This window comes from Pyrus communis, chromosome 15 (genome assembly GCF_963583255.1).
Source record: "Pyrus communis chromosome 15, drPyrComm1.1, whole genome shotgun sequence".
Classification (NCBI taxonomy): Eukaryota; Viridiplantae; Streptophyta; class Magnoliopsida; order Rosales; family Rosaceae; genus Pyrus; species Pyrus communis.
In genome coordinates, this window is record NC_084817.1 from 16,498,169 (window position 1) to 16,521,753 (window position 23,585).

General features: G+C 38.1%; 1 protein-coding gene and 1 non-coding gene across 2 annotated transcripts; both read right to left on the minus strand.

Annotated features, from left to right (window-relative positions):
* Positions 1–6,824: 6,824 nt before the first annotated feature.
* Positions 6,825–10,775, minus strand: LOC137717102 (transposon Ty3-I Gag-Pol polyprotein). The gene is made up of 3 exons (XM_068456410.1): positions 8,754–10,775; positions 8,559–8,663; positions 6,825–8,183 (listed from the first exon to the last, which is right to left on the minus strand). Exons 1-3 carry the CDS (start codon positions 10,773–10,775, stop codon positions 6,825–6,827), a joined length of 3,486 nt encoding a protein of 1,161 aa, XP_068312511.1.
* Positions 10,776–16,053: 5,278 nt separating this feature from the next.
* LOC137718895 (small nucleolar RNA R71) lies at positions 16,054–16,158 on the minus strand. The gene has a single exon (XR_011065975.1). It is a non-coding gene; the product is annotated as a small nucleolar RNA R71 (small nucleolar RNA).
* Between the last annotated feature and the right edge of the window lie 7,427 nt (positions 16,159–23,585).

The following is a 23,585-nucleotide window of genomic DNA, read 5'->3' on the forward strand; positions in this document are numbered from 1 at the left end:
AGATCGTGTGTACCCAGGATGTCCAATGATAGTGGAGGATGTGGTTATGCCAACTGATCTTATCCCGTTAGGTATTGTTGACTTTGATGTGATTCTGGGCACAGATTGGTTGCATTTCAATCGTGCCAATATTGATTGTTACAGGAAAATAGTTACGTTCCATCGTCTTGGATTACCTATGGTTACTTTTGTGGGCGAGCAGAGTGGGGTGAGACATGGCGTTATTTCGGCCATGCAAGCGAAAAGGTTGTTATCTAAAGGTTGCCAGGGGTACTTAGCTCATGTGGTGTTGGATGAGGCTGCTCCTAGTAGGATAGAGGATGTGAGGGTAGTCAGACATTTTCCTGATGTTTTTCCTGAGGATTTACCTGGTTTGCCGCCAGACCGAGACATGGAATTCACCATTGAGTTGCTTCCAGGTACTAATCCTATTTCCTTGACTTCTTATCGTATGGCTCCCGCTGAGTTAAGGGAATTGAAAGTTCAGTTGCAGGAATTAGTGGATAAGGTTTTATTCAGCCTAGTACTTCACCTTGGGGAGCTCCAGTGTTGTTTGTGAGGAAGAAAGACGGAACTTTGAGGCTATGTATTGATTACCGGCAATTGAATCGGGTAACGATTAAAAACCGTTATCCATTGCCGCGTATTGACGACTTGTTTGATCAGCTTCGAGGTGCTTGTGTATTTTCCAAGATTGACTTGAGGTCTGGATATTATCAGCTGAAGATTAGTAGGGATGACGTTCCTAAGACGGCGTTCAGGACTCGTTATGGTCATTACGAGTTTCTGGTTATGCCATTTGGATTGACGAATGCACCAGCTGCTTTTATGGATTTGATGAACCGGGTGTTCCAGCCATATTTGGATAGGTTTGTTATAGTTTTCATCGACGACATTCTGGTGTACTCTAAGTCTAAAGCGGAGCATGTTCGACATCTTACTTTGGTGTTGAAAAGGTTGAGGGAACACCAATTGTATGCTAAGTTTAGCAAGTGCCAATTTTGGTTAGACCAAGTTGCGTTTTTGGGGCACGTCATTTCAGCTCAGGGTATTTTGGTGGATCCTCAAAAGGTGGCAGCTATGGAGGAATGGGAAAAACCGCGAACCGTCACTAAGGTGAGGAGTTTCCTTGGTTTAGCAGGATATTATCGACGGTTTGTTAAGGATTTCTTTGTGATTGCCTTACCGCTGACGAGATTGACAAGGAAAGATGTTAAATTTGAGTGGGATGATAAGTGTGAGCAGAGTTTTCAGCAGTTGAAGTATTGTCTCACTCATGCACCTGTTTTGGCACTCCCGGCCGATAGTGGTGATTTCGAGGTTTATAGTGATGCTTCTTTGAATGGTCCGGGATGTGTGTTGATGCAGCATGGTAGGGTGATTGCTTATGCTTCACGACAACTGAAACCTCATGAGTTGAATTACCCTACACATGATTTGGAGTTAGCCGCCATTATTTTTGCATTGAAATTGTGGAGACACTACCTTTATGGAGAGAAATATAAGATCTTTACAGATCATAAGAGTCTTTAGTATCTTTTTACGCAGAAGGATCTTAATCTTCGTCAGCGGAGGTGGATGGAGCTACTTAGTGATTATGACTGTACGATTGATTATCACCCTGGTCGTGCAAACGTTGTGGCTGATGCACTTAGCAGGAAGTCTCAGGGTCGTATCAATGCGTTGTACGCTAGTCGCATTCCTCTTCTGGCAGACTTAAGATCTACGGGAGTGAGGTTAGAGGCAGAAGATCGAGAGGTGGCTTTACTTGCTAATTTTCAAGTTAGGCCAATTTTAGTCGATCGGGTGCTTGAAGCTCAGGTAGCTGATAGAGAAACTCAAGAATTGATCTAAGCTCGAGATCGAGGGAGGAGGAGAGACCTCAGAGTTCGTGATTCGGATGGCATGCTGATGTAGAAGAGTAGGATGTTTGTGCCTAATAATTTGGATTTAAAGAAAGCAATTCTTGATGAAGCGCATATCTCGACTTATGCTATGCATCCAGGAGCTACTAAAATGTATCATACCATTCGACCGTTTTATTATTGGCCGGGTATGAAGAGGGAGATAGCTGAGTATGTGAGTAGGTGTGCTGTTTGTCAGCAAGTTAAGGCAGAAATGAAGAAGCCGTTTGGGTTGTTGCAGCCGCTTCCCATTCCAGAGTGGAAATGGGAAAATATTACTATGGATTTTGTGTACAAGCTTCCGCGTACACATAATGTTTTTGACGGCATTTGGTTGATTATTGATTGGCTTACTAAGTCAGCACATTTCATTCCAGTGAGGGAGAAGTATTCTTTGGGCCGATTAGCTGAGCTGTTCATCTCGAAGATCGTGAAGTATCATGGTGTTCCTGTGAGTATTGTCTCGGATCGTGATCCAAGATTTACATCTAAGTTTTGGGTGGCGTTTTAGGAAGCTTTGGGTACGAGACTACTTTATAGTACGGTGTATCATCCTCAGACGGACAGACAGTCAAAAAGAACCATTCAGACTTTGGAGGATATGTTGCGAGCTTCGGTGTTACAGTTTGGTGATGCTTGGCACAAGCGGTTGGATTTAATGGAATTTGCCTATAACAACAGCTTTCATTCGAGTATCGGTATGGCACCATTTGAGGCATTGTATGGTAGGTCTTGTCGCACACCGTTGTGTTGGTCAGAGGTCGGAGAAAGAGTTTTGGTGAGCCCGGAGATTGTTGAGGAGACTACTCAAAATGTTCAGGTAATTAAGTCTAATCTGAAGGTAGCCCAGGATAGGCAGAAGAGTTTAGCAGATCGGCATGCTACGGACAGAGTGTATGAGGTTGGCGATTGGGTATTTCTAAAGCTTTCACCATGGAGAAACGTTGTACGGTTTGGAAAGAAAGGTAAGTTGAGTCCCAGGTACATCGGACCATACATGGTCACTGAGCGAGTTGGCGAGGTAGCTTACAGGCTGGAGTTGCCTCCGAAGTTGGCTAGAGTACATAACGTCTTTCACGTGTCTATGCTTCGACATTATGTCGCTGATCCGTCTCATGTGATACCTCCTCAACCCTTGGAAATCAATCCGGATTTGACGTATGATGAGGAACCAGTGACGATTTTAGACTGGAAGGAAAAGGTTCTGAGGAACAAGACAGTGAACTTGGTGAAAGTTTTGTGGAGGAATCATTTCGTGGAGGAAGCTACGTGGGAAACTGAAGATCAGATGAGAGATTTGTACCCTCAGTTGTTCTTTGATCACTAGGGGTTTTTTGTATGGTTGTTGTGAATTTCGGGACGAAATTCTTATAAGGTGGGTAGGTTGTGACAGCCCGTCCCGAAAATTTTTAAAAACGTACGCGTGAAAATGCGATTTTGCCCCTAGTGTGATTTTTACGTTGTATGGTTGTTTTGAGCTTGGTGTGGCTCGTTGTGGACCACACACATTCCCCCACACATTTCCTTCACCATTTCCCTGCCCTGCATCCTGTCCCGTGCCATTTCCCTTCCCATTTTCCCCTCCATTTGTACGGACATACCCCAAAACCCTTGTAATCTTCACAGATCGAAGAAACAAAGTACATATCCATGCTCGTGAGGTCCGTAGAAGTTCAACCATACCCATTTCAGGTAAGGATACCTTCGTTTTCACGTCGAACTCGGGATACCCGATTTTTGTCATTGTTCATGCACACGTAAATTCTTATGTTTTTGGGAATTTTAAGCTTGTAGGAAGCTTGGTGAGGTCCTTAGGAGGCTTGGGGTGGTTCGTTTGAAGGTTTTGGACGTCGGGATCGTGAGTTTCGAGGTTGGCCGGAGTTGGTGGTGTTTTCTCGGCGAGATTTCGTGGATTTTAGCACTTGAAAGTGGTATGAACTTGTTCTTCTCATTGTAAGCTTCATTTTGGTACCAATTTTGTGAAATTTGGTTGAAAAACGAAGATAGGACGATTTGAAGTTTTCCCGATTTTCCGGCGCCAGCAACGGCGTTGGAGCCTCGCCGGAGAAGACGACAGAATATTCCGTCAGTTTGGACGGAATATTCCTAACGGCGTTAGCGGAATCCGTTAAAGTTAACGGAATATTCCTGACGGCGTTAACTGACGCCGTCAGCGTGCCAAGCACGTACCTGCGCTTGGCCGGCGCGTAGGGGCGCGTGCGACGGTGAAAATTTTTTCTAAAAATATGGGGATGTTACTGAGGTTGAGTAGATCACGTTGGTGTATTCATACACCCCATTTGAGCATTGTATGACAAGTTATTTCTTAAGGTTGGTTATGTGCTTTAAAATTAACGTTTTTATAGTTGTTTCGCATATAGGTGATACCTATCCCGAGGACGAGCGTGGTCACTCGAGGCAAGGGGGTTATGACCCTTCTACTTACCAGTGAGTGGGCTTTTGGTTTTCTGTATATACCTATATACTTATACTTTTCCCAGAAATTGATTTGAAACGTTTATTCGTTTATATGCCATGCACTATATTGCCATTTGTTATGCATTGTTAGTTGCATATATATATATATATATATATATATATATATATATATATATATATGAATGTTGGTGCTGTGAAGTGCCAGGTGAGTAGTGATTTATGTTTACACTCAGTAGTGATTTGAGATGCATAGAAAGCTCATAACCTGCACCCCCGGTGTTAGTGATCCCGCCCAGAGTTGGGCACAGTCCTTCACGTGATGTTCACCTCCCGCACCACACGCTTATCTTGGATCCAAGTTAGGTGCACAGTCCTGTCGTACAGACCACTTTAGGTGGTTCCGACTCGTAGGTGACCCGCGATTATTCGCCCAGCCTTCACGTGATCGTAGCACTTGAGCGTCCTTGTTTTACACCCAGGCTTGTCGTACAGACCACTTTAGGTGGTTCCGACTCGTGTGCAGGTATAGTTAGTGAGATGGAGATTTGAGCTCTAGATTCAGCCGTACAGGTCACGTTAGGTGACTCCGGCTGACAGATTATATGACATTGATGTGATTTTACCTGAGCACTTGCATTTTACTTCGAGGTTTGGCATATCATATTTTCCGAGCATGATTTATATATATATGTATATTCTATTTTCTGGGAAGTATACAGGTTTTATGGCGAGGGGTTAGAACTGTTTATGAAATGGTTTTTGAAAAGCTTTGTTTTTGCCCACTCACGCTTTTGTTTTGCGCCCCTCCAGGTTCTAGTTGGCTAGCACGTTTGGTGGCTTCCCTGAGGATTTCCCCGGCATATCTGACAGATTGATACCAGTGTAGGACCACCTTCGGGTGTACTTTTGTCGTGTCGTTTTCTCCCGGACTACATTAGGTTTTCATGCTCTGAACCTTGTGTTCACACTTACGATTGCACATGTTTGTTGTTACCTTGTGTAAATCCGGTTTTTATTTATTCGCACTATTTTTATTATTATTTTATTAGCTTCCGCACTGTGCACATGGTTACGTCACTTCCACGTGACGGCCAGCATGCCTTGATCTCGATCGGGATGTGTCAGCTTAGCCATAAAACATAAATATGCCATATGTAATTTTTCTATCATTGATTAATTGTACAATGTCACGTGACGGTAAACACATGGGCACAAATACAAATAAAACTTTAAAAAATATGGGCACAAAAAGAAATTAATATATGGGTACAAATTAAAACTGAAAAGAAAATTGGTACAAATTAAAAAATGTTTGCAAATTAAAAATGGGTACAAACTAAAAATAAAAATGTAAGATAAAAAATTTAGTCATAAATATAAATATACTAATTGTAACATTTTTAACACTAAGGGAATATATTTAAAAATAAAAAGTATTTATTATTGAAATAATTAATGATGTTATTAATACCCAAGGACCTTGGTCAAAAATTGAAAAGGAATAGAATTTTAATCAATGAAGTAGCAAAAAGAGGGATGGAAACCTAATTTCTCCATAAAAATAATATCCATAATGAATTCTAAAAATACGGGATCTCACAAGCTCCTAAAGTGAAGCTAACAAGGATCTACGTACTAGCAACCCCTTGTGATCTTTGATTTTCATGTGTCCCCTTAATGGATAGAATTGACACTTTCTCAACACACTGCTGCAGTTGGCAACGGCATATAATTATTCGTATTCGAGAGAAATGCTTGGTGTATCTCACATAAAAACAATAGTTGCGTAAATTGCTTCGACATTTTGGTATTAATGATGCCACTAAACCTGTGAGTAGTCCAATGACTCTTCATTTTAAGTTGAGTGCTTTGTTATCTCCAAGAACCAATGAAAAGAAGTTGCAAATGAAGAATATTGCACATTATGATTGGTTGGTGGCTTAATGTATACTATGGTAATGTTCTCGACCAAATACCGCTCATGTCATTGGTTTGGTTTGTCACTATATGCACAATCCAGGAAAAGAACATTAGCAAGCAGCTAAATGAATTCTAAGATATCTAAATGGTACTAGAGATGTTGGCTTATGTTTTCAATAAAGTGATAGTAATTTTGGGAATTTTGTGGTTGAATATATTGATTTCGACTATGCTGGAGATTTGGATAAAAGAAGATCAACTACTGGTTACTTATTTACTATGGCCAAAGGGCTAATTAGTTGGAGGTGGTGTGATGCAGGTCAGGTTGTCCTGCAGAGAATAGGAAATAAAAGCAGCTAGCAATAAAGCAATTGGAAGCAAATAGAGTTCTTTGATTGATAAACTCATAGAGTTATATTGTCTTATCTCCAAAACTAAATACCTCTCCTCCTTCCAGCAAACTTATAGGGAAGAAAATAAGACATAACATTACAATAAAGGCATAAAAAAAAAGTCTCTAGGCATAAATTAATAACCACCAGTTCCCAAACTATTGAATAATTAATCTTGAAACTTGATGGGTCTTTTAATGTCTCTTCTTGGTCTGTCTTTTATAATGTTATGTGACCGTTCAGATGGTCCCTCATCATTCCCTCCTAGCTGAAAATGGCTTGTCATCGAGTCAGACTTTTGTTCCAGAATGTGTTCATAATATGGTTGCAAATCAGCTACATTAAAAGTTGCAGACACTTCCATATTACCAGGCAGCTCTAACTGATATGCATTTTCACCAATTTGCTTCATTACTCGAAAAAGACCATCAACTTTATCATGAAGTTTGCCAAAACGTCCACGTGGGAACCTTTCTTTACGAAGATTAATCCACACCAAGTCACTTTCTTTGAACTCCATGTGTCTTCGATGTTTATCTGCTGCAGCCTTATACTTCTCATTGCTCTCTTCCAGAATTCTTCTGACTTGAGAGTGTAGGTCTCTGATGTGTGCTACCATATCATTGGCATCTCCGCTAAAATGGTCAATTACTGGTAGAGGAATCAAATCGAAAGGTCCATTTGGAATAAGTCCATAAACTATTTCAAAGGGACATTTTCCAGTTGACCGATTCTTGGACCTATTGAAGGCAAACTCAGCTTGTGATAAAGTGAAATCCCAATTATGTTTTTCTTTTCCAACTAAGCTTCTCAAAAGGTTCCCGAGCGATCGATTTACCACTTCCGTTTGACCGTCGGTTTGAGGATGATGAGAGCTACTAAATTGAAGGCGAGTTCCCACTTTTCGCCATAAGGTTCTCCAAAAATGACTAATGAACTTAGGATCACGATCTGATGTGATGGACTTGGGTATGCCATGGAGTTTGACAACCTCTTTGAAATATAAGTCAGCAACACGGGTGGCATCGAAAGTCTTGTTACATGGAAGGAAATGAGCCATTTTGGAAAATCTATCTACCACAACAAGTATGGAATCAGCCCCACGTCTAGTTTTTGGAAGCCCCAATACGAAGTTCATTGATACATCCTCCCAAGGTGCTGCCTGAATAGGTAAAGGAGTATACAAACCTGTATTTTGGGATCTACTCTTGGCTATATGACACACCCGATATCTACTCACATGCTTGGCCACATCTCTGTGTAATTTTGGCCAATAAAACTTCTCCTCAATAAGTCTCAAGGTTTTATCACACCCAAAATGGCCAGCGAGACCCCCTTCATGCAATTCCGAAATTATAACATCACGCAATGAACACTGTGGTATGCACAACCGGTTGCCATGGAATAAATACCCATCTTGCAACAAAAATTCAGAAGCTTTCCCACTTTGGCAATCAGACCAAATCTTCCCAAAATCAGGATCCTCCACATATTGCTCCTTAAGCATTTCAAACCCAATCACATATGCCTGTATAGAAGTTAACAAAGAAGATCTCATGCTTAATGCATCAGCAACTTTGTTTTGACTCCCTGATTTGTGTTGAATAATAAAAGTGAACTCTTGCAAATATGCTACCTATTTCGCATGTCGAGCGTTAAGTTTATGTTGACCATTGATATACTTCAAAGCCTCATGATCAAAAAATAAAATAAACTCTCTTTGGATTAAATAATGACGCCAATGTCGCAGAGACTGAATTATAGCGTAGAATTCCACATCATATGTTGAGTACCGCTTCTTTGCATCATGTAATTTCTCACTGAAGAAGGCAACCGGTCTTCTTTCTTGACTTAAGACAGCACCAATGCCCTTATGCAAAGCATCACATTCTAGAGAAAATACCTTCTCAAAATCTGGAAGAACTAATACAGGGGCAGTTGTCATTTTTTCTTTTATCAATTCAAAACTGGCAGCTGCTTCCTTAGTCCACTCAAAACAAGCATTCTTCTTTAAACAGTTAGTTATAGGGCCAATAAGAGAGCTAAAGTTCCTGATGAATCTCCTATAAAAAGAGGCTAATCCGTGAAAGCTTCGTACCTCTTGAATATTTGTCGGGGTTGGCCAGTTAATGATGGAGGCAACTTTTCCGGGATCAGCTTTAATTCCATCGCTTGAAATAATATATCCCAAGAACAATACACTTTCACTCAAAAAGTGGCACTTCTTCAGATTAGCATACAGTTTCTGATCTTGCAAAACTTGAAAAACTTGTCGAAGATGCTCAACATGTTGTTTCTTGTTCAAACTATACATTAGTATATCATCAAAGTAAACAACCAGAAACTTACCTATAAAAGGTCGAAATATCTGGTTCATAAGGCGCATGAACGTGCTCGGGGCATTGGATAGGCCGAAGGGCATGAAAAGCCATTCATACAACCCGTCTCTTGTCTTGAAGGCTGTCTTCCATTCGTCTCCCGATTTGATTCTTATCTGGTGATATCCACTTCTTAAGTTAATTTTCGAAAACACCTGAGAGCCATTCAACAAATCCAACATATCATCAAGGCGCGAAATGGGAAACCGATATTTTATTGTGATTTTGTTTATTGCCCTACTATCTGTATACATTCTCCATGTTCCATCAGTCTTTGGGGTCAAAAGGGCAAGGACAGCACAAGGACTCAAGCTCTCTTGAATCAATCCCTTCTCAAGTAACTCCATGACTTGCCTCTGTAGCTCTTGATGTTCATTGGGGCTCATCCGATAAGCAGCCTTATTCGGTAAATTAGATCCCAGAATGAGATCGATTTGGTGTTGTATGTCTTTCATAGGTGGTAATCCAGCGGGTAGCTCATCTGGTATCACATCCGAGAAATCTTGCAGCAAAGACACGATTTCAGGTGGAAGAGAGATCCTAACATTCTCCTCTTTGATGACCAAAGCATATACGGAGGCACCATTTTCAATCTCTTCCATGAATTCTGCCATGGTGAGGCAGATTATTCCCATTTTCCTTTCAGACTTGACTATATGCGGTTCTTTTGAAGGCCCCAAAATTACCTTCACTCCATCTTTCACAAAGGTGTAGGTGTTTTTGAAACCATCATGGAGAGCTTTTCGGTCATATTGCCAAGGCCTTCCTAACAAAAGATGGCAAGCATCCATCGGTACGACATCGCACCAAACTTCATCTTGATATACTTTCCCAATAGAAAATGAGACTAAACATCGCTTATCAACATGCACCTCATTTCCCTTTTGGAACCAAGCGAGCTTGTAAGGAACCAGACGTTTTTCTGTCTTTAGTTTAAGCTTGTCGACCATCTCTTGAGATACAACGTTCTTGCAACTCCCACCATCAATTATCACATTGCAAATCTTCCCATTGGTGGTGCACTTAGTGCGAAAAATGTTATGACGTAACCAGTCATCGTTGTCGACACGTGCAGTAGTCATGCTCCATTGTACAACCAAAGCTTCTCCATGGTCATTCCAGGTAATGTCCTCATCGTCTCCTTTATATTCATCATAGACATCAGGTGTCTCATCCACTTTGGAATCACCCAAAAACAATTGCCCCTCAACAAGGTTGACAAAACTTTGATTTGGACAATCTGCTTGCTTGTGTCCAAAACCAAAGCACTTGAAACATTTGGGCAATCGTTGGGTTGCTGCAATCTGCTTTACGGCACTACTACTAGCACCATCTTTGCTGCCACTTACTTTATCAAAGGCCTTGGGATTTAACTTTTCCTTTGCCTTTGTTGATTCGAAAGATTGCTCATTCCAGTTAGCATTAAACCCACCAACTCCGATTGTTCGATTGCCCCTCTGCTTTAGTTTCTTCTCTACCTTTTTGGCTAGTTGGTAGACATCATCATAAGTCCAATAAGGTTGCAGGGTAACAACATCATGGATTTCTCTACGCAGTCCTCCTAAATAACGAGCGATTGTCTGCTCTTCAGGCTTATCCACACCACATCGAACCATCAGTAAATCAAACTCTCCAGTATAGTCATCTACTGATTTTCCACCTTGCTGGAAATTATACAACTTGGAGTACCACTCCTGGATGTAGTTTTCAGGTAGGAATTTCTTCCTCAACTCCTTCTTCATTTTTTCCCATGTGTTAATTCGAGACTTTCCCATCCTTTCTCTTCGTACCTTTAATTGCTCCTACCAAGCTGATGCATACTTGGTCAACTTAATGGCCACAACCTTTACCTTTCGGTGATCAGGGATATCTTTGTAATCAAAGATCCTCTCAATGGTGTTCAACCAATCTATGAATTCGTCCGGCTTAATCCTCCCTTCAAATTCAGGGATATCAACCTTCATATTGATATCGTTGAACCTGTCGTTGGGCTGCCCGAAGGGATTGATATCATCCTCTGAGAGAAGTTCGTCATCTCTACGGCTTCGGGTTTCAAAGCGCTCTAATCGCTCTGCTAATTGCTGCACTTGTCTTCTCAAATCCTCATTCTCGATATCACGAGCTTCGCTTCCCAGACCACGTCCACCGTGACGACCACCTCGCACCATCGGTCTACAAAGAGGTTGACAGCAGCGGTCCTAAGGAGTTGCTCTGGTACCACTTGATGCAGGTCAGGTTGTCCTGCGGAGAATAGGAAATAAAAGCAGCTAGCAATAAAGCAATTGGAAGCAAATAGAGTTCTTTGATTGATAAACTCATAGAGTTATATTGTCTTATCTCCAAAACTAAATACCTCTCCTCCTTCCAGCAAACTTATAAGGAAGAAAATAAGACATAACATTACAATAAAGGCATAAAACAAGTCTCTAGGCATAAATTAATAACCACCAGTTCCCAAACTATTGAATAATTAATCTTGAAACTTGATGGGTCTTTTAATGTCTCTTCTTGGTCTGTCTTTTATAATGTTATGTGACCATTCAGATGGTCCCTCATCATGGTGGGTTGTGGACTACTTTAGTACATGTGTGAGGAAAGATGGCAAGGTGACATAAGCATACATAATTCAATGTACATGCATAGTTAGTCGAACGTTGGATTATGTTTAATCTTAATAAATTAAGGGTTAATATTGATCTAGGTTAATCGACGTGCTTGGGTTTATGTAAAATAATTTTAAGAACATGTGCACAAACTTAAATGAAGTTTTGAATTCGAACCTTTAGATTTCATATGAAGACGAATTCATTATTGAGGCTTCCAAGTATTAGCCCTCTACTAGGTCCTTCTCCAATAGGTGTGGTGGCAAGGGTGTGTTTGTGTTGCATTTTGTTTTTCATTTTCTCTAAATTGGAAAACCTAATTCCCTTCTCTCTAAATTTGATTTCCAAATGTGTAAGATTTATCTAGGTCAAAAGACCCTTTAGTCTTATATATAAAAAAATCCATAAGCCATTAGAATTACAATTTAATCCTCATTTTCCACACTATGCTACAACCTCTAGGAAAACTTTCCTTGGGTTTTGCTTCACCTCTCATTTGCCACAAGGCTTCGGGCTATAAAACTTTAGTAGGCTAGGTTTTCAGTTGTGTTTGCACACCCTTTCAATCGAGGGTTGCTTGTATTTCTAAGGTCATAGAGATTACATCAGTGGGTTTGAAATACCATATTTACACGCTAGTTTGAAATTCAAACTTTACAACAGTATAATAAACTTAGCTAAGAAACATTCAAAATATTCCTAGACTTATCAGATTCCCTTTGAGATAAAGAAGAATCGCGCACACAATAGACTTGAGAGTTTGAATGTAAATGGGAAGTCCAACTTGGTCTAACATCCCCCCGCAAGCTAACAGGTCTTTGCACAACTGGAAGCTTGGATACCAGCAATTTAAATCACAATGAAGACAACCCCTTTGTGAATAAATCAGCAGTTTGATGTTGGGAACAAATAAAATTAATTAGAAGTTATCCTCTAATGACGTTCTCCTTGACATGATGATAATCCACTTCTAAATGCTTGGTTCTAGAATGAAAAACTGGATTGGATGCTAGTGCAATGGATGAAGCATTATCACACCATATTTGGGGTTTTAAAAGATTCAAATGCATGTCTCTGAACAAAGAACGTAACCAAGATAATTCAGCAGCCGTGTATGCAAGCTATTCGTATTCAGCTTCCGTACTCGACCTGGAATCGGTTTTCTATCTCTTTGAACTCCACGATATTAAATTTTTACCCAAATAGATGTAGAATCCTCCGGTTGAATGACGCGTGTCTTGATTCCTTGCATAATCCGCATAAGAAATGTGGTCAGTTGAACATCTCCAGGTCTATAAACGAAGCCTTAATCATATGTAGCCTTCAAGTAATGCAAAATTCTCTTGATTACCATCCAATGAGTGGTGTTAGGTGAATGCATAAACTAGCACACCTGGTTCACTACATACAAGAGATCAGGTCACGTAATCGTTAAATATTGAAGGGCACCTACAACACTTCGATATAACTCAGGATTACCAAATGGTTCACCCCCAAATGCATTTAGTTTCTGTCCGAAAGCATCTGGTGTCAAGATTGGCTTGGCATTAGTAAACTTAGTACGTTCAAGAAGATCGAGGGCATACTTGGATTGTGTAAGATGCATACTATCACCACAATGAGTTACTTCCACACCAAGAAAATAATTTAGAGGGCTCAAGTCTTTCATAGAAAACAAGGTGCCCAACTTCTTTACTAACCGAGCCATTTGATGCGTATTGTTCCTTGTGAGCAATATATCATCAACATAGATAAGTAAGATGAGTAAACTCCCTTCTAATTAAACACGCATAGGGAATAATCACACTTAGATTCTTGAAAACCCAATTCAAGAAAAAAAATCAGAGAACCGCCGAAACCAAGCTCTCGGCACTTGTTTTAAACCATATAAACTCCGCTGCAACTTACAAACATGATGTGGATACTGTTTGTCAATAAACCCCATAGGTTGCTTCATATGAGCCTCTTCTGTAAGGTATCCATGCAAGAAAGCATTTTGTACATCCAACTGCCTTTCATGCCATTTCTTCGAAACTGCCAAGCTAAGTACGAGACGAATTGTGCTATGCTTTACAACTGGACTGAAGGTCTCCTTGTAATCAATTCCTGGTTTTTTATGAAACTTATGGGCCACTAACCTGACCTTATGCCTCTTTATTGAACCATCTGCCCTTCTTTTTATCTTGAATACCCACTTGTTGGGAAGGAGATTCATGTTGGGATGATAAGGCACAAGACTCTAAGTACCACACCGTTGCAGAGCACTAAATTCCAAAGCCATTGCATTCTGCCATTCTTGGTGCTTGATTGCCTGACTAAAACAAGTGGGTTCAACCATTTTTTTGTCAGTAATAACATGTAATGCATCCTTAGGATTAGGCTTTCGAATCCCTGCTTTGAACCTCATCATCATAGGATGTGCTAGGAGAGACACCGATGCATTTTGTTGGGATGTAGATGACTAGGAAACAGGCTGTGTTTCTTGGTTCACAGGCACAGACTCTTGCTGATTTGGGATTGGGTCACTAGGACATGGTTCACTAGGGCATAGTTCATTAGGACTTAGCGCACTAGGGCTGGGAAGGCTAGAGGTTGGTTCAATATGAAACGGTGAAGGGATAGGCATGGGAGAGATATTTGGGATTATATTTGATACAGGCAGTGGAAAGACTGAGTGTGATTGGGATTCTAGGTGGGGAATAGGGATAATGCTAGGCTTGGGTAGACTAGGATTATTTGTTGATTGGGTAGATGGATGAGAATGGTGAAGATCAAAAGTAAATAAGAGGTCAAGGTTAGATAAATTACCTTGTGTGGAGTTCGTTTCCTTGTGAAATGTAAGTTCCTTAAAAGGAAATGAGTCCTCATCGAATAGGACATGGCGAGACAAATAAACTCGTCTCGTGGACGAATCCAAACACTTGTATCCTTGATGATTCAATGAGTAACCTAAAATAAATAGAAGGCCCAAACCAGTTAATTAAAATAAAAAAACATTTACTATAAACCTAATGCATAAAAAACATTTAATATGAACCATTTATATTAAAATCAACATTCACCAATTTTATCCTTCGATATCATTCTAATTCCATTAAAGCTGGCAGTGGATAATTTGATTAATCTAATTTTACATAATTTTTTAACAATATTTTACATAATTAGAAACCCTTCAAAATTCAACCTTGTAGGATTATCCACAAACCAAATAGCAAAATCTAGCAATGGTTTTCGACTACCCAGATTTGGCATAATGTGTTTGAATTCATACAACACGTATTTAGAACGTTAGTTATGGTTACAATGCAATTTAGTTCCTTTGTCTACTATATTCCGATCTTATATTTTAGAGCATGGAACATGTGTCAAACTCTAAGCATGAATATGATAGCCCTAATGCATCTTCTGTTCCTTGCTTTGGCCAAAGACTTCTAGAGATAAATCATCAAGGGGCTCTTGGAATATTATCCTTCATGATTACCTAGAAGGTGACAAATTCCTCAATTATCTCCAAATTCCTCAATTATCTCAAATATCTATTTTACAATAATTAGTTGGAATTTGATTTGTTTCGAATTATTTAATAATCCCTGTGGAGAACGACCTTGCAAGATCCGTTTATACTACAATAACCTTGTCATTGTTGCAAGTATTATGGGAGTTTTTAGCCCGTTTGTGTGTGTGGTAAATCCTTATCAAGAAATTGGCGCCGCTGTCGAGGATTATTTAAAATAATTTGTTCTAATCAGATTTTCAGTTAGTTATTGTTGTATATATACATTAAAAAAAATTAAAATTTTTTTTTTCGTTTTTATTTTATTTTTACAGATTACAGCAGTACTACAGTGCAGATTACAACAATCTGTGCATGGTCAGCACCCGTTTAGCAGTGCAAAAAATGATTCCATTTGATCCAGAACCTGAGCAGATTTTAAGGAGACGTAGGGAGCAAAATTTGCAGTGGATTGCTTCATTGCAGGGGATTTTTCTGCAGTCTTTATTTTCTGGGGATCTGCACAGTAAGGAAACAATAGCTTTTGTTATTCCAAAGGCTGGTCAACCTTTAGGGGATTCATTAATAGCTCATGCCACTAACATATCAAGTTGCATTACTTATCCGGAAGTGGAGGAAGGGTCTACATTCGAAATAAAGCAGCACATGTTGAATATTCTACCTACATTTCATAGGTTCTCAACCGACGATCCTAACATGCACATTACAGAATTTTTAATGGGTTGCAAGAATATTTTGGTGAGAGGATTTTCAGCCGAATCTATTAAGCTTCGATTATTTCCTTATACATTAAAAGACCAAGCAAGGAGATGGCTCCTCACACTTCCATTTGGAAGCATTAGCACTTGGAACCAACTCAATGAAAAATTCTTAAGCAAGTATTATCCAGCTTCAAAGACTCTTGACATGAGAACTCAAATTTTATCTTTTGCCCAAAAACCAAATGAAGAGTTTCATGAGGCGTGGGAATGGTTCAAAGAGTTGATTAGAAAATGTCCACATTCTGGTATTATCAGTACTGATCAAATGAATATATTTTTCAGAGGGTTAAATATGACTACAAAAACTCTTCAATGCTTCATGCGGTGGGTCATACAAAGATAAAAATGCATTTTCTACTTTAAGGTGGTCAGTTTTCAAACAAGCTATCGAATCAGCGACAGCAACCGATTATTCAAATCCTTGGTGGTCAGTTTTCAAACAAGCTATCGAATCAGCTGGAGGGAAACTTGCAAAGCCTGAAATTTTGTCATCAACTACCGATGCACAATACATGAGGCAGCAAGGCATTCCAACGCTTGGTTTCTCCCCAATGACGAATACTCCCATCTTACTTCATGACCATAATGAGGTTTGATGTTTTTACCAATCCCTTTAGCACGAACTTATCATGAATATCTTTTCCTGACTCCGTCTCTGTTTTGCAGCACCTAAAGGATACCATATTCTTGAAGGGCATCAAAGTATATGAATCTCTAATCAGTGCCTTGAGTGAGCGAACATCTCAATAGCCACTCTCTCGCAGTATCAAATGGAGACGACAATTATCATATGCTAAACTTGAGATGGTGTCAGTGCTGCACCATTCCGGGCGTTTTGCACTCAGGAAACGTAAGGGGCGCCGTCTGAAAGGTTATGTGTTGATTTAGCAGATTTACAAATTGTTCGAGAAAAGCGTTTTAAATTGCCCACACTGAATAAAAGTCCTGCAGCTGCCATTTTAGTTGCACTGGATCTTCTTTTCACGCGTCTTGCTGTAACAACATTATTGTACATTCATTCAAATGCTATATATGATTGGATTAGAGAGATCACGAAGTTAATCATGATATGTATCACCTTAAAATGAGACACATTTGCTTAGTTCCACTAATGAATGTAGACATCGATTGATTATTTATTTGTTTAAAATTATTTCGTGGACTGTTGATCAATATAAATGTATGATCCGTGTTTGTAAAATTTGTTAATCGATTGTGTAATCTGTTAATGACAGTGTTCTATGGAAAATTCCTCGTAATTGCTATAATGACATATTTACTTACCGTAATCTAATACACGAAGAATCAGGAATTAGATAATGGGAGGTACGTAGTTGGTCTCATACCCGTTGCTTCGTTCACATATTCTAATTTGTATGATTCATGACTTGTTCATTTCAAGTAAGTAAACATTCGATTATTGCTGATGTTACAGTGGTGCATTTGTAATATAATTAGAAGTTGGATTATATGTGCAAATGGATAGCAGATGACGTTGGTTAACATAAGCGTAATTATCCTTAATTAAGCAATGCGCATGCCATGCCTCATGTCATAAAACAATGAATTGAATTGTTCAATATCTCTCTTAATCGTTAATTATAGCCACTTGTTATGTCATTAACTTAATGAAAATTAAGCATTAGACTTTTGACTGGATCGTCACTTTCACTCATGAGATTTCACAACGATTGGAAGAAAATGATAAACAAAATTAAAATCGGGGGAGCAAAGTCGTTTTTGTCAAGAATGTGTGCCTGGCAATGCACCTAGTTTCTTGGTGCTTACTATATTCAGTCTTTAAAAAGTTTTTATTTTATTTTTTTTTTCGCAATTCATTTTTTTTTTTAATACAAATAATTCTGAGAGAGCTGAGAAGAATTAAATATAAGATCGCTTCGGCTATATAAATAAATGCACTTCACCGCCTGATCTATATATCAGGGGTAGTTGCCACAAAGTAAAGGTTTGGCTAGATTGATGCATGATTGTCCGTCGTCATTTTAGAGCTTTGCAACCCTCATTTGCATGTGGGTGCATGATGCTATCATATACCATTGATGAGCGCAGTAGTGAACTCACTCAAGATTTCACATCATGAGGGGTCTTTTATTGAATGTAAAAGACTTATGTAGAGCAATACATTCTTATTTCTTATTTTTCTATTACATTGATTGAAACATTATTTCTTTTCAATCTTTTATTAAAGTTCTTTGGTTTTTCTCCACGTCATTGTTTTAATAACAAAAAAATTATCATAACCTCTTTTTAGATTTCTTATGTAACATAGTAATAGTGAACAAATAAATATAGGTCAATTTATTAAGCAATATTGAACTCCTTCAATTTTGACAAACCTATTAAAAAAAAAAAAAAAAAAAACGTAAGAACTCAATGGGAGTTGCCCCCTCTTTCCTATCATATATTTCTATTTTTAATTTTTACTCATTTTTTAATTTGCAATCTTTTTTTTAATCTATATAAATTTTCTTTTTAGTTTTAATTTGTATCCATATATTTTTTTTTTGGTACCCATATTTTAAACTTTTATTTGTAATTTTGTACCCATAATTTTTTGTAATCTTTTATTTGCATCCATAATTTTAAGTTTAATTTGTTCCCATATAGTTATTTTTGTTGGGTTAAAACTAGAGGGATAAGCATCCCCAGTGAGGGGCTCTATATGGGGCTGGAAAAGTGGTGAATATAGCCTATTTTAGAGCTCCGAGGAATCTTTGGGGCTTTATAAAAGAATCTCTCCCAATGAGGGGCTATATCTTTCGGGCTCTATATGGGACTATATATATTTATTTATGTTGTAATTTGATTAAGCGATGCTTTTTTTTTTTTTTTTTTGTGTGTTAGCTTTTCTTAAGTTGATTTTTGGACGTACTATCTTAAATTTTTTTGTGAACCCTTCAAGCTAAAAAGTTCAAATTGTGACAAAGTTAGATTTCATCACTTATGAATCGTTCGTTGGATTAGATTCCCTTATCTCAATCTCATCCGTTGAAAGAAACAAGCCCTCACTTCGCCTTTTGAAATAATTTGATTTTCACGTATAACACAACAATTTACCTAGCACCAATTGGTAAATTAGTATCATACAATTTTGAAAAAAAAAATTTGAAAATTTCACCCATCAATGCCCATGAACATTAAATCAATTTGAAATTTTAATTCTTATGGAATTTAAAACAATCATTAATTAGCCAAATTGCAAGAAAAATAAGTAAGAAAAAAGAATTTAAAAATAATAAAAGGAGAGTATAAGTGTATTCGCAAGTGGAGGGAAAGTGATTAAATTTTGCTCACATGGGTTGCTACTTTTTTTTGTGGGACCCACTGTTTTTTTGGGCTAGATGTAAACCGATTTTATGCTACCTAAAAAGGAAGTTGCTAGCCCCAGTGGTGGATCTAGCCCTATTTTCTGGCTCATTGGAGATGAAATTTCTCGCTAAGGCTAGAAATGTTATAGCCTCATGGAGGATAAAGCCTCCATTGGGGATGCTCTAATACGCATGCACTTGATATTTACTAAATAATTTAAAATGTTTAGGTTTTTTTTCTTAGGTTTGATCAGTGACAGAACTTCATTACATATCTCTAATATTAGAAAGCTAGAAGAGTACTTTGGTGTCTCAAGGTTTCATAAAAAATCTCTAATATCTAAACTCTAACATTAAAAAGTCAGAACATAAATATCTGATTACATTGTAAATTTGTAAACTCGTCAATAAAATCGATGGGTACAATTTATCTTTTGGTATAATCAATGGGTACAAGTTATTTCATAAACCCTAAACCAAGCTTGGAATATGTACCCAAGCATGGAGTATGTGCGAATCCGAAAAATGTACCCAAACACATGTAAATCATTATATGATCATACTCGTCACTTTCAAAAACAAAAATTGTGGCACATAATTTATTAAATCAAACAGAACAAAGTATGGGTACAAGTATTACTCATTCAAATTATGGGTAATCTCTAGTACGAAATTTGAATGAGAACAATTATCTACTACCTAGATAATTAACTTCAGTGTTTTCAACAGTAATAGTAATGTTAATATGCCGATGTGTATAAAGTCAATGGACTTTGATAAAAAACTGAAAATTAATAAGGTTTCAGTTAAAGAACATTGGTGATTAGAGACCACATCCAAAGTCTCTCATTTATTTCTAATATACACCAAAGCATTATATAGATTGATTATACTCCCATGCCACGTAGAATTAAATGCTACGAGCATTGGGTGGTCTGTATTAAAATCAAATTTTGCGTACTTCAGCAGATGGAGGAGCAGGGCAAATCTAACTACCTGTAAAATAACAAACAACCATGATTAACCTTTGGTATCGGTGGGGTACTAGTCAAAGGCTTTTCAACAATAAAGTTAGTAAGCAATATGTGACTCAAGTAATGAGCAAGAGAATAATGTATGCGTTATCAAAGCGTTTTTCAAGATGAACCCTATATGAGAATATTTATACCAGTAGGGAGACCCTTTAGGATATATAATCATATTAAATCGGGAGAATCCAACAGGTTATATAAGATTAGATATTGTGTCTTCTTAGGAGTGTGATAGTTTCAACGAATGTCAATCCATATATTGTAAGAAACTCCAAGAGTATCGAAAACCTGTTGGATCCCCAATCGAATTAGGTTTTCGTGTCTTGGGGAAACAAGAATGGTCAATGTAAGCAAAGTCAGCAGACTTCGCCTATCTTTTCAAACTACAGTAGGATGTGGTGGCATCGCTGGTCCGTTTGAGCAACTCAATCAAAGTTGTTGAGTCTATGATAGGACTCTTGAGGTATTGTATTTCGATCCGTCTTACTCTGCTCCTGAAAAATCATGATCCCACAATTGCCAATAACTATGTATCTGAAATGGCGTTCCGCTTTAGGATGGATAGTTATCCAAAAAGCATGTCTTTGGAGCTAAATCCAAATACATATCGTTAAGGATTCTTTTGACATGTGGCAATCCAGTCTCGTTACCGTTGCAAAGTAGTGGAGACGTATCAGATTCAAACGCGTGATCTCAAAAATTATTCCATAGAGACAACAATGATGGTAGACATTGCTATGTGCACGAGAAATGATGAGCTACTTTTTGTGTTTACCAAGTGATTCCGGCCGCCAGACGCATAGATCTTGAGATGAAATGGTCTGAATCCAATGATGAGATGATTCCAAAAAAATCTTATATAAATAGCCCGGATTTCTCGTCCAACTTCCTCATGCATCCAAATTTTCTTATGGGAAACATCTCTAAGCGTTCCAGCCTTTCCAAGCTTTCTTACTAAATTTTTGCTCTATTTCCTAAAAAATGACATCTTTGAGCGTGCAACATTTGCCACCGATTGCAAGTCCGTCCATCAAATGCTTTATATGATTGAATTAGAGAGATCACGAAGTCAATTATGGCATGTATCACCTTAAAACGAGACTCATTTACTTAGTTCTACGAACGAATCTAGATATCAGTTGATTTATTTATTTATTTAAAACTATTCCGCAGACTGTTGGTCAATGTAAATGTATGATCTGTTTGTAAAATTTGTTAATCGACTGTGCAATCTGTTAATGACAGTGTTCTATCGAAAATTCCTCGTAATTTATGTAATGACATATTTATTTACCGTAATCTAATACACGAAGAATTAGGAATTAGATAATGGGAGATAGTTGATATTAGACCCATTGCGTCGTTCACATATTCTGATTTGTATTATTCATGACTTGTTAATTCGAAGTAATTAGTAAACATTCCATTACTGATGATGTTACAGTGGTGCATGTAGCAATATAACTAGAAGTTGGATTATATATGCAAATGGATAGCATATGACGTTGGTTAACATAAACATAATTATCCTTGATTAAGCTATGCGCATGTTATACCTATGTCCTAAAACAGTGAATTGAATTGTTCAACATCTCTCTTAACCGTTAATTATAGTCACTTGTTATGTCATTAATTTAAGGAAAATTAAGCATTAGACCTTTGACTGGATCATCACATTCACTCATGAGATTTTACAATGATTGGAAGAAATGATAAACAAAATTAAAATCAGGGAGCAAAGTCGTTTTTGTCAAGCCTGCGCGCCTGGCAGTGCACTTAGTTTCTTGGTGCTTACTATAGTCAGTCTTTAACTAGGTTTTTTATTATATATACAAATAATTTTGAGAGAGCTGAGAAGAATTGAGTTCATAAGATTGCTTCGGGTGTATATATAAACGCCCTTCACCACTCTAACTATATATTAGGGGTAGTAGAGGTTTGGCAAGATCGACGGTTGTCCGTGGTCATTTATAACTTCATCCAACGCCTCAAAAACCTCCAGCCAAGTTCACATTATGTAATAAGATAGAGAGCTTTAATTGCAAGCCTGAGTTCAGTTTCATACGGGTCATGATGCTATCAAGTATCGCTGATCAGCAGAGTTGTGGGGTCAAGATTTCACATCACGGTTGCCTTTTACGGAATATAAACCTTCATTTTCTTAACTTCTAATACACATCAAAGCATTATATAGATTGATTTACTTTCATGCTACGTAGCATTTGTTAGTTTGAATTCACGGGACCACAATAAAAGTAATAATCCAAACAATCTAAGTCATCCAACGCTCATAGATTAATCGATTGTCTAAGATAAGGAGAGTTAAAATCACTACTCACTTGGCCGACTAGGATTTGAGGGTAGAACTTAAGAAAAGGTATAAAGACTGAAGAAAATAAGGGAGTTTCAAGCGTAAGAGGCTTAGGACTACTTGATTCCTTAAGTGGCTTCGCAACTGAATAAGTATTGGATATACATGTTAATGATGTGTATAGCCTTAGTCGCGTCTGAAAGCATGACGCTTATACGAAGCATTGATTAGCATGGGATCCAAATGTGAATGACGCGTTATATTCCATAGGGGTAGAAACTGGAATGCCAGGTACATGTAATATTTTAGGTTCAAAATGCCTCTCCTGTCTACATCTACAGAAATTGGGATAGAAAGTGGGATGGATGGATAGACAAACAGAGGAGTATATGACATGCTAAAAGTCACTATCTTGAAGCTGTGCATGCATTATGCATACCTCATCAAGGTTAGAAACTTATATAGTTGCTAGCTGGAATATTATTATAATTTAGTTCCCACAAAACACAGCCACCAAACATTTGTTACAATTACGTGATCCAAATATTTGTTTATATAATTAATTATATATTATAGAGTGGATAGTATGGATTTTGATTGAATTTTGATGCCATGGACCTTTTCCTCGAACTTTCTCGTTGATACCAAAAACAGGGGATTTGATTCTCATATATTTAGACCTTACGAGCCCACATGGATCTTGCCTCTTCATTATCCAACACACTCCCACCTTTGAAAACCTTCACTGCACTTTCGTATATGCCCCATGCCCATCCCTCCTAACCCAATCTCTTTCCCTTCTCTATGTTATTATACTTTTACATTATTTTCTCGGACTTATATTGTCAGGCAAATGTTTATGTTCAAACGGCTAAAAAACAATCAACATATAGTCAGTGGTCAAGTTAGCGACTCTCGTTCTTTGGACCAACCTATGACCGAAAATATGATTTTCTCAATCTCTTCACATACACTGGAAGAAAGGGTTACAACTCCAAGTTCC